The sequence below is a fragment of the Glycine max genome, chromosome 2 (assembly GCF_000004515.6).
Source record: "Glycine max cultivar Williams 82 chromosome 2, Glycine_max_v4.0, whole genome shotgun sequence".
NCBI classification, from domain to species: domain Eukaryota; kingdom Viridiplantae; phylum Streptophyta; class Magnoliopsida; order Fabales; family Fabaceae; genus Glycine; species Glycine max.
In genome coordinates, this window is record NC_016089.4 from 9,324,490 (window position 1) to 9,337,245 (window position 12,756).

General features: G+C 33.5%; 1 protein-coding gene across 1 annotated transcript; it reads right to left on the reverse strand.

Moving 5' to 3' along the window:
• Positions 1–1,151: 1,151 nt before the first annotated feature.
• LOC100801651 (receptor-like protein 4) lies at positions 1,152–12,310 on the reverse strand. Its single transcript, XM_003518635.5, has 9 exons — positions 11,709–12,310; positions 10,562–11,617; positions 9,702–9,852; positions 9,110–9,181; positions 7,678–7,746; positions 6,870–6,938; positions 5,216–5,293; positions 4,014–4,219; positions 1,152–1,786 (listed from the first exon to the last, which is right to left on the reverse strand). The coding sequence occupies exons 1-9, from the start codon at positions 11,809–11,811 to the stop codon at positions 1,680–1,682; spliced, it is 1,911 nt and encodes a 636-aa protein (XP_003518683.1). The 5' UTR covers positions 11,812–12,310; the 3' UTR covers positions 1,152–1,679.
• Positions 12,311–12,756: the final 446 nt, after the last annotated feature.

Here is a 12,756-nt window from a genome sequence, read left to right on the forward strand (position 1 = left end):
CATGAAAAAAAAATGTAAAAGAAATGTTTGATCAATATTTTTCTTTTCTTACTTCATATTTGATTATTAGTAAGGGTGAAATCACTCATAATATTATTATGATTATATGATATAAAATTAGACTCATATCCTTAGTTTTTTTCATGATTGTAGAGTTAGGTTAATTATTTATATTTTATTTTTTAAATGTTAATAAATATGAAATACATAGTTGATAAGAAAATATTTGATAATTTACCTTAATAAATTATAGTACTTGATATATTTTATTTTATAATGATAATCATATGAAAAAAAATTGATAATTAACATACTCAATTTAATAAAAAAAATACACATAATATCTTAAAAAAAATCATTTATAATAAATTATAAATTGATAAAACAAATTACATTATAAAAATACTTTTATATATTTAAATTAATTTTTTAAGTTTAAATAAACTTGTACAATGTAGGGATATTACATCTAATATATTGTAAAATACTCTCTCCAATCTTAAATATAAGAAAAATATTAATTCACGATAATTAATAAAACTAACTAATATCATTTAATAATAAAAATTTGGCTTAAATATTTATTTAAACTATCCTTTAAAACTTGATATAAAAAAGTATTGATCACTCAATCTCAATTAAATGAAAACTATCTTGACAATTATTTTATTAAATATGATAAAATTTATTAAACTATACTTATATTTTATACCAATATACATGAGTTTAGTTTTGTTTTTGCTTAACTAAAAGGAACCCAAAGGATTAACCTAGTAGTATAAGGTCCCCTAAATCACATGAGTAAAAATGATATATTTAATAAAAAAAATCGATATTTAATTATCATGTGTAAAATTTCATTGATCCAACAACAGTCATGCACCAAAAACATGATCAGTTTCTAACATTATGGTTGAGAAACACTTGTAGTCTCCAACCTAATACCATAAAGAAAATATAAAGACTAAAAGGAGTAATGGAGAGGATTAAAAAAAAAGTTAAGTTCCCTGGGCATTGTAACATAATAGTGCACATGAAAGCTAATAGAAATGCAAATTTTATTGATGTAGATAACATTAAATTTTAATCCACTGAAACTAACTTTGACATGATCTTTCGAAACTATTGGTATTTGTCACTAAAGGTTTATATAGCATAAAAGAAAATTGATATACAAAAATATTTTGGTGCTCAAGTTACAAACCTCTCAAGTCTGAATAGAAAGAAGATGCTCGAAATACAATGTACAGTAAATTTCAATCACTTGTCTTTTGCTACATAGATCGGTCTACAATGTTAGTGTCAATCAGACTCTGTGCCACGAAAAAATGTACACTAATTTGTGACTCAAATTTCATAAATTAATGGGTTGTACCTATCACATATTCAGCAAAAGTTGCGGCTAAGTATTGACATAACAGGGTATATGCTTTTTTTTCGTGGGTCAAGAAACAATGTGACACAGAGGGGAGCATGCATGGTACAATAAGTGGCTTCCAAAAACCTTGACGAGACAAAGAAAGTTGTACGAGAAAAGCCATTTCTTTTCTAAAAAAGCTGCAGTGTTGTTCCATCATTTGATGCTGCAACACATTCAAACCCTTTTCAATAAGCTGTGTCGCTGTATGTTTGGCCAAAAACTATGAAAATCAGTATTCCATTTCCATTAAGAAAAATGGTTATTGTGTAGTAAAATGTGAAGGTAGTCCCTTGGCGTGTTGACTCTCCATCTCAAGAACCATTAAGGATTTCTGCCTTTGATACCGGTTTCTCTTGGTGGCTAATGCTGCATGAGAAACCATAAAATAGTCAACAACACTTAGTAGAGAATCTTAAGCATCAAACATATCAGAGATCATTCTAAACCCAAACATTTCTTGTCATTTTAAGGAACTTAAATGGTTCCATACTGAACAAATAGATTTAAGGACAGGATGTGTCTATTAGCAGTCCTAAATGAACTCATCAGGCTGAAATAGTTATTTAAAGAACTAATATTTGGGAAGGTTACAATTTACAAAACTGACACTCATTACTCATCAGTGACAATCAGACAACCCTAAATTATCACCACAAATCTAGTGTTTCATGAGACAACCAAACACATAGAGATTGATTGTTATTTTATTCAAGAAAGGATCTTATCCGGAGACATCATCATCACTAGTTTTGTCAATTCAAATAATCAACTATCAAATGTTCTCACCAAGTCATTGAGAAGGTCCTCGAATTAGTTGTATATGTCATGAGCATGCTACATATGAATTTTTAAGCTCCATCTAGAAGGGAAATGTATTTTTTTTCCTTTTGAAAGTAAGATATCCCCATAGCAGGATGCCATTATTGTATGTATTATTATCTGTATTTATGATTCTAATTATTAAATAAAATAAAAAAACCTTCGCATTGTAATTCAGCCACTTGTGAAACATATGTTCCTGACTTCTTCAATTACCATTAGGAAATTCTACACAGGTGTAATAATTTTCCTTTGTCCTAAGATTAACATGGTAGTTAACAAGTTATTTATTGTACTTTGATTCCAAACACCTATCTTAGAAAGTTGGTTGAATGGACTTAGGAATGAATGAAGAATTAATGATTAATAAAAAATAAATCAATCAACTCTTGCTAATGAATTTGGGATCTAATGATAAAATTAACTTGCTAGAGAAATTGAATGAATAAAGAAATGAATTTCTTATGTTATTCACAAGGTTAAATATTTGTGATAGCATATTGCTGGGTGTTAACCCAAAGCTAAAATAATGGGGGAAAATATTCTAGAAATGAGTTTAAAGTAATGTCATACTCTAGAGTTAACACAAAGCTAAAATAATGGGGGCAAATATTATATTATTCTTCTAGTTGTTCTTAAAAGTAAAAGATGTTATTTCATGCTATTTGGACATTAAGGAGCATTGCAGGATGCCAACCTTGATCAGTAAATTTATTTGACTAATTTACTACCTTGATCAGTAAATAAGAAGTATTACTAGCTAGCCTTGATTACAACATTAATTTGACTAATGACTGGTCAAATCTTTGCTTCTTTTTTTTACAGTTGGTCTAATCTTTGCTAAAGAATTATTCTTTTATATTTAAATTAGAGAATTCAATTTAATAAATTAAATGAATATTTATGAGTGGAATATGTGTGTGTACATACACACGAATAATTCACCAAAAAAAAACACATACACTATATATACACAAAAACTACATTCACTGGTGTGGGTGGTGCAGTTATAACAATAAAGATTATTTTTTAACAATTGGGGTCAAGTGTCAAGAATTAATGGCAGTAGGTTGCTTCTCAATTTTTAAAGCAAAAATAAATTCTTCAATGCAAACTCGACGTTTTTGGTTTCTAGAAACATGATGGTGCAGTGCAGACTTCAAAAAATGGTGTGCGGGCACAGATTCAAGCTTATTGACAATCTATAACAAGGATAGACCAAAATATGGCCCTACCAATTATAATAAACAATGGAACATGACTACAATAACACACATAAAAGCCAAGGTAAAACCAGATTTGTCAGTACTAGGCCAATTCCACAATACACTGTCAAAAATTATGGTGCATTAACACTACTATTAAAAATAAGGAAAAAAGAAATAAAAATAATAAAGTGGATAAGCATAACAGTCCATGGGTACAACAAACAATTAACAACGAAACTATTGTAATAGTTTCTCTAAATGCAAGAAACACAAATAAAAATACTACATAAAAATCAAATCCTATTTTCTTAAATAAGATTTAATTTTGATTTGCTGACCATATAAATACTTTTACTTTTTCACTATCAATGAATTAATTCTGCTACCATTCAAAAAAAAGTTAAAATTTGAACTGTTTGTAATAAAAACCTTTTGGTTACTAGATAAATAAAAATTCTAATGTGTAACAGAAAAGACAAGAAACCACAATAAAAAAGTAATTAAAATCATACCAATTGGCTTAAAAAAAACTTGACAGAAGAAAATCTTAATGAAATCATACTTACATGTTAATTCATGAGGTAGAGCAAAGTCATAGTCATTCCTTCTTCTCCTAATGTAAATATAGACCAGCAGCAGTATCACACAGAAAACAAAGAGACAGGACAAGCCTATTGCAATTTTACCCTGAGTAGATAGTTTTCCATTCTCCCAAAACATAGGACAATCTGGCAGAGATGGTACACCACACAAACCTTTGTTTCCAGAGAGACTGAACACAAACAAATCAAATTGAAGATGTCAGAGATTATTTCTCATTGAATTATATAATTACATTTAATTGCAGCTTTAATAAGTACAGCCTGACACAATCCTTTGGTGAATTATTAGAATTTAGACTTAGAACCTAATTCAACCCTACAAAATCGGCTTGTAAGGTGAGGATTACCCAAGCCTTATAAGGACTACATTGATCACATGTCTAGTCGAAGTGGGACCTCAATCCGACTGAGAGTCAACGTCTGACACTACGAAGTTTCACTCAGTTTTTCTGGTCAGCCCCTCCTTAGGTAGCCTTTTCTAAGACACTAGCAACTAACATTGAAAGGCAAAGGCCACAATTAAAGAAGGCTAGGAGTGACTGCAATTAAGGTGATTTTCCAAAAGATATACGACTTTAGTACCTATAATTACAACCCAAGCAACTCAGTCCACAACTAATGCCTCTGATTAATTCCCAGAAGGAAAAAATGTTAGGAGGAGCATCCATGTCAGATTTGAAATGGGCAATCATCTGATTTTTGTGACTTCATAAGCATACTTTTCACTTTTCAGTAAAATAAAGCCATTGCATAGTCAGTCCTTTAAAGATTGAAGGTAAATCGAAGTTGAGGATTTCTGAATTCTGAAATCATCAATTTACTTCAACTTACATGAATAACTCAATTTGGATATCCTTACATAAAAAATGATTGTACAGGCAGAAAAACATTGAACAATGGAAAGAGACAGAAGGGAAGGAAAGTTTATGTAAAGATCTGGCATTGAAGCTAACTTTGGTATTAAATGCCGATGGCAAATGATATCATGAGCCGAGGTGAGTTTAGCTCAGCTAGCAGTTTATTTTAAATAAGTACACACATGGACAAACACAAGAAAAACAGACAGGACCTTATAGATAATCAAGTATGGAAGTCGCGCAATAGTTCAATCTTAACACATTATCCAGAGGATTAAAGAATAAAAATATTGAATGAAAAGGACATACTCGATAGCTCCACCATGCACACCAATTGAATAAAGTTGCTCTGGTACTCGTCCTTCCAATAAGTTACCATTCAATAGCCTGACATGATAAAATGAATTAGAAAAACAGACCGATATAAGCAAAAACTGTCAGGTGGGTAAAAGGAACACCTGCTTAAGACTCACTAGACATAAAGTGTTATCTACCATTTCTTTTCTACAATGCCAAACCACTTAAAAAAGAAGAATAGCAGTTTCATTGATGACTTAGGAACTTAAAAACAAAATAGTCTTTTCATTTGAGGAATACGGAACGGAATTATCAAGAAATTGTCATGCTTCTCCCTATTTTACAATTTTTCTATTCAAAAAATAGGGAGAAGCACGACATGTTATGTGTTGTCCCAAACAATATAACTGCAATTTACAATCAGAATTCATTTTTTCTGGTATCCAATGGAATTGGAATATGGAATATCATAATAATGATAGAACCGGGATGCAGTTTTTTATATTCCTTAAAATGAAAAAAATCTTGAAATCCGGGTCGAATTTTTCAATTCATTTCCATTTTGAGATTATAATTTAGATTCTATCTGTTTGTTTTGTTGCAAATTCCTTTCTTCGAAGTTGAGTATAAAATTCTATTTTATTTATTCCTCTTTTCCTAATAGGTATTTCATACACAGGATTAGTTAAAATTTCATGTAATTCAGTATAAAGAACAGAAATTCCAGTATTGCTAAATTGATTCATGTGATTTGATGAAGAATGGCAGCAAATCGGTGGAATATTTTTCGATAAAATTCACGGGGAAATTGAAAATGCTTGGGGATGGAAATGAATAAGATGCAGTTTAATGGAATGCTGTATAACACTTATAATTACAAAAATCAATGCACAGATTTTTCTACTTTGATCCAGTGGTTCCAGTTTCCAGATCCACTACAAAAGAAGTAATCAGACCAAATTTAATATTGAGAACATTATGTGTATGCATTTGTGGGGGAAACAATATTAACAGAGAAAAAACAGCATGAAACATCTATGCTCTAGCTCGAGGGGGAGTGTTAAGAGTTGTTCAGAATAAAAAGTTTTAGTATGTATACGGGCTTGACCCATGTGCTTGTCTATACTTAACCTAGTAATTTAATTTGGGGGGAGCTACACATTGTAGAGTACCCAATTACAGTTTATTCATATGTCCCCATTCTCTCTCTTCACAATGAGAATAAAAAGGAATGGATACTTAGTGCACAGCAGGCAGCAGCATGAACAGATCAAGGGAATGATTTTAAGCAAGAACATCCGTGCATCTGCTCTCAACTCTAGATTTATCTTTTTATATTCTGTATTTTCCATTCTTGTAAAGAGCTAGTATGGTTTTGGTTTTATCAGTAAAAAATCATCTCTATCAGATTATAGCACCTAATTTATGTCTCCACACCACCATTATCTAAGTATTTAAGAAAAGGACAATCACAATAAATATAAGGGTTTTGCTATAATGAGCCTGTAAGAAATAACAAGAGCATTCATCAACAACCTTATTTATTTAAGAATGAAGGTATTAAATGTTTATAATTTTCATTTAATAGTTTTTACTTTTTATTCCTTACTTGTGTCCTAAAAGTACACATCAACAAAATCCTAAATATAGTGCAGTAGGTACTTACACAAGCTGCAAACTTGAAGAGGCCATACTATCTGGTATGGGGCCTGTTAACTGATTGTTGGACAAGTCCCTACAGTATATTTTCAAAGAAAACAATTAAAATACTAGATAAATAACATTAGATTTATTTACTAACAACTGAATTGTAATATTTACACAACTTATTCTTTTCATTAAAACAATTTACACCATTAAGTGACTCCAGAATTTACCATGTGGTTTTTTTCTTTCTACTCCTAAAATTTCTCTAAGCCACGAATCATAAATTATTTTATTACTCAAAAACCCCATAGAATTTGCAAATTGATTTTTTATTGTGTTTGGATAAAAAAAATGTTCAAAATTTTTAAAGATGACTTGTTTGTTGTAACTTGGAATAAAGTACTTATGCAAGAAAAACATATACTATGCATATATATGATAATATTCCAGTACATATCCATTATGGTCCTTCATTTATAAATGAATAATGCAACAAATTGATCATTCAATTTCAATTTATGGTATCCGATTGTACCTTATAGTAGCACCAAATTGGTACCTAAAAGGACAAAACTGATGGCATTTAATCAGAATGATCTATTCAATATTTCTAAAGGTGATATTTCATTGCTTCTGAAAAGCATAACGGACATTTTCTCTTCAATATTCAATACAATAGCAAAAGTAAATGAAAGAAATATCTTTTACAAAATATGAATTTTAAGTGGATAAACTTGTCTACAGCTAATCAAACAAAGGACTCCAATCAGTCGAGTTCTATAAAACACTTTGCATAACATCTAGATAAACAAAAACCCAAAACTTACAGGTGTATCAAGGATTTTTGACCAAGTCCAGAAGGTATTTCACCCACCAACAAATTAGAACTCAAATTCCTGAAAATTAAAGAGAAGTTACCCAATGATAGAAATCAATATAAACATTACTAAGTTTGTCTTGGAAAACACATACCGAAAGCATAAACTTAATGAATTACAATCTACTACAGAAGTATATGGGCATCTATGATAAAAAAAAGTCCAGCCAAGATGCAAGTACAACAAGGCTGGCACAAAAATATTGAAGGAATTTTATCGGTGATTTAAGAGCAGACACAATTTAAAATAATGTCCATTTATCAAATATGATGCAGGAAAGGTGTTACTACATATCATGATTGTGTCAACATGATGTGCCATATCAGAATATAAACAGTGTAGCCACTGCAAAGAAAACAAGTTTGGTTGAATGTACCAAAGCTGATCATATTAAAAATGAATAATCAAACTAGCAAGTGAAAAAACTAGTATAATTGTACAACTTTACAATTTTAGGTAGGCAAATCAAGTCTACTCACTCACAAACTTGTTTCTCTGAAACCAGCAATCTATTTGGAAAACCAGTCACACAATCAAAGCATTTTCTGCATATTGTGATCCAACAAATCCAGGTTGTGACTCATGAAGGGGAAAATTGTTGTTGCAAATCCAGGTCATGACTCTCGAACTCAAATGCAGGATCAAATCATTTCTTCAAATCTGTTGTAATCTGTGCTTGCAAGTTTCAAGTATAACCAAGTTTTGTATGTGTTCTATTTCTGCTCCGCTTCCATCTGTTTGTTTTTCATGTACTGTTTGTGCTCAAGTTCTATCGTATTCTGTGGTGTTTAATGTATTTTCCCAACTAACATTATATTATGCTTGTTTTATTGGGATGATGCATAACTAAGCACAGTTCTGTTTTTAGTGTTTCATTTCCCAAGGTAAAGTTGGAATATGTTTTCTTGTCCCCATTGCAGAATGTCCAGTTGAGCTCTATTTGTGTTCAGTTTTTTTTTTTTTTCTCATTTTGGCGTTAATACTTCTATTTATTCTATTCATTTCATGTTAGAAGGAGTGGCCTGTGTAAGTCATTAAAGGTCAGAGGATAAGGACTAAAGGTTTTGTTGATTTGGAATACTTACTAGAAGACCATTTTTCATTTTTTTATTATTTTTGCATCGTTAAACTTTTATCATTTTATGAGTTGAGTTTTTTGAAGCTCCATAAACAAGAAGTTTGCATAGACAGTTGTGTTTGACAACCTCGGTTCTGATAGAAGAAACAAGTATAAGCCAAGCAAAAGATAATGAGACCATAATAATAACTGCAGACTATGACTATCGCTTGAACATATAAACCAAATAGCACCTCAAAACATTTTAACCACTTGATGTGAAAGATGACTAGCATATGTAAACATTTGGCTGCTGATACTTACAGGCTTACCAAATCTGACAAAAGACTAATTTGATCACTTATGGACCCTTTCAAGCCTTGACTGCCCAAATCACTGAAATGAAAATTAAAACAAGGATAAAGTCAAAGCAGCTTTAGGAGAGGAAATAAATCATAAATGATTGGAGAACTATTGTCTGAACAAGAAACAAATTGTAACTTCCACCATTTTCTTTTTCTTTTCCTAGTTTCAGAGTGCATGAGCTGAACCCATAAACTCCTACCTACCAAGGTATTTAGGGTAAGGAATATTGATAAGCCCAAAAAGTGATTGGCAGAATAATTTAGATGAGGGAGAAATACTATTTTTAGTTTTGTACAAAAAATAAAAAAGAAGCCTTTCTGATACAATGATATGGCCACAACATATCATGAGCACTTTAGACTCGCCCACCCCTCTTTAGTCACATGATAACTACCACACCACAGCACCACTAACCTTACACAGTTTCAAATGTCAATTATTATGAGACTTTTTAAGTAACTCTCCTTGTATACGTAGCCATAATTTTCTTTCCCATAACCAATTAGAAGATCAATTGCATAAACTAAGAGAATGGAAAAGGAATGCATACATTTGACTGATCACCAGAGCAGTATTATTCTTACTCGTACGGCAGGTAACTCCCTCCCAAGCATCCCAATTAGTAGGAGCACAAGGATCACCATTCCAACCCATTCTTTCGGGTACCCGCAGCGAATCTTTCAATGCTTTCATGGCAACCACTGCACCCAAACAAAGAAAATGAAAAAAGAAAAAGTCATTCACTTACCACAATTCTCCAGTCAACAAAATCTTGACCAAGTCACTCCTTCCCCATTGTTGTAAATAAAAAAAATCATTACCCAAAAAGAAACACCAAAATAATTGGTAAATACTAACTATATTTGCAAAAAAATCATAAGCCATAACCCCTTAACAAAGTTTCCAAAAATGCACCAATTCATGCATCAGTTCACAGTGGCACACAAAATTATTACCCAAATTTTTCTTAAAAAAATCACACACACCAACCACCAAAATAATCGGTAACCATATTCACACAAAATTCGTAAAAAAATCATAAATCATAACACCCTAACTAAATTTCCAACAACACGCCACCTCATGACACCATATTCCCACACACAAAATTATTAACAAGACACCAAAAGAAGAAAACAAAATCAGATTCCTTCTAACCACCACAGTTTCCAAATACGCATGCAATGCAATTCAAAAAGAAAACCTCCCATCTCAAAACAAAAGTAAAAAAATTCATCAACAATACACCAAATCAAGAAAACAAAACCCGATCCCTTCAGGACATCAAATTTTCCAAAAATCATACAGAATTTAAATAAATCAAAAGCATAATTTTCAATCCCTCAAAATCCACAAAAGTGTCAAAAAGTAAAAAATAAAAATAAAAAAAATCAGAAAACCACCACTCACCTTGTTCCGGAACAGTGGAAGGATCACTCGGCACCAAAGCGTAATTCTCAATCCCACAAATCAGAGGCGCACCCACCACACCCACGAGCTTCACACTCAACACGCTGCTACTCAAATTCTTCACAGTGTGATGCCATGTAAACGCAGCAAAACCCCCAACTTGCTTGTATATATCAACCCTAGTTAAATTATCATCGTTGATATACACATCAAACACTCTTTCTCCCACCCTTCTCACCCTCTCTTCAATTTCTGCAAAATGAAGCCACACCAAGTAATCAAGCTTCGCGTCCACGCTCAATTCGTACTCCAGAACACCACCGCCCTCCTCCGCCGTCGCCGCAGTCTGGTACAGCTTCTCCGGGAAGTAATTCGGCTTCTGTTCGGTCCCGCTGATGCGACTCCGCGTCGACATGGCGCGGACCTTGCTCCGGCCGGTTCGAAAGTCCGAATCGGACTGCCACGACCGGCCGAACCGGTCGGAGTCGTTGGAGAATCCCGGCCCCCACTGCTTGGAGCCGCAGGAGAGTCTACCATAGTTGACTAAGACGCTGTCGTTTTTACCGATTGCGGCGGCGTCATAGGAGGCTGGATCGGCGGCAAAGAGCTCAATCGAGGAGACTACCGGAGGATCAGTGGCGAAGCTGTAAAAGCAAATTAGGGCTTCCGAGGAGGCGGTGATAGTGGCGAAGAGGTCAGCGTAGGCGCCGTCGCGGGCGAGGGACTGGGGCCACGGGGAGCGCCAGGAGAAGACGACGGTGGCGGCGATGGCGACGTCGAAGGAGGGAGGGTGGGACCGGCCGTCGTAGTTGTCGTAGACGACGAATGTGCGGAGGAGGTAGCGGGAGGGAGGAAGATTCGGAATGGTGTAGCAGTTCTTCTTGCCGGAGGAGATTGGGAAGAAACGGAGGGTCTTCTCGTGCCCGTGGCGGAAGCGCAGCGGCTCCGACACGATTCCGGTGGCGCCGCCGCTGAAGTAGCGGTCGGAGAGCCACGTCGTGTTGAACTGGTCGGTGGAGTTCGTGGGACTTCCACAGTCGATGTGGTACGACAGACCTGCGAATAATGAAAATTAAAAAAATAAAATAAAATATTTATTAACTAGTGTTAGTGAGAGAGAGTTTTGATTGCGTGCGGAGAAGCGTACCGGATGGGAATGATGGAGAGGAAGGAGGGAGAGTGGTGGAAGTAGTGGTGCTGGTGAAGAAGATTATGCATAAGAAGATTGGGAGAGTGTGAAAGAGAGACATTGTGTCTGTGTTTTAGTTGGGGTGATGATGGGCATAAAGACATAAAGGAGAGAGAAGAGGAAGTGGCTAATGTAATGTAATCTTTTTTTTCTATGCTTAAGAAAGGCAACATCAGATGTTACCACACATACTTTACTTAATCAATCGAGTTAACTTTTTTTTTTCTTAGTAATGCAATGCAATCTAAATCTAATCTAACTTAAAGAAATGAATGGGGAAGAGAGAGAGAAGTGGATAAAATGTAAGCTAATTCTAAAGCAATGAAATGAAAGTGGAGATTCTAAATGGTTAGAGCATAGAGAGATGGTGTTTGCGTGTGTCTGCGTGCGTGGTTTACTTTATTGTTTGTGTGCCGTGAGCTAGAGGGTAGAGAGAAGGAGTGATAAATTTGGTGCCCAAAGTTTTGACACTTTTTGAGTTTTGGTTTTGGGGGTGCTTTATGGCGAGTTAGTGTATTTTGTGGTTGGAGCTTGTTTGCTTCTGGTTGAAGGTGGGTGGAAGGTATAATGAGAGCGAGGGACTACTAAGAAGTGAGAAAAATTGGCAATTAGGGGATCCTAATCGTGTTAATTATACAAAATTGGTGAGGTTTGGCTCTTTAGTTACTCTACGTGAGTGAGTGTTGGTTGTGAGATATTGGTGAACTAGTACTTGATGTCGAAATCCATAAATGAATCTTTTTAGGACAATAATGATAGTGATTAGCTTTGCATGCACGTGATCATACTCAAGCCACCGTTTCTACAATGAGAAAGTAAAAAAAGAAAACATCAATTATTTAATAAGTATAGTAAATTTTGATAATTTAATTCTTACGAATAAAAAATATAATAAAAAGATATACTATGAAAAGAATGTGAAAAGGAGATATAAAAAAATTTAATGTTTATATACTAATAATATAAAATAATTTTATATTATTATTTAATCACAAATCATTATTTA

What these genes read in the sequence shown, in the direction of transcription:
- LOC100801651 (XM_003518635.5), bottom strand. Translation starts at nt 11,811, where the DNA reads ATGTCTCTCTTTCACACTCTCCCAATCTTCTTATGCATAATCTTCTTC. An exon ending in GCTCTGGTGATCAGTCAAAT is followed by an intron (nt 9,182 to 9,701) that starts GTATGCATTCCT and finishes TTTTCATTTCAG; the next exon opens with TGATTTGGGCAGTCAAGGCT. An exon ending in TCTACCTCATGAATTAACAT is followed by an intron (nt 1,787 to 4,013) that starts GTAAGTATGATT and finishes TTTCTCATGCAG; the next exon opens with CATTAGCCACCAAGAGAAAC.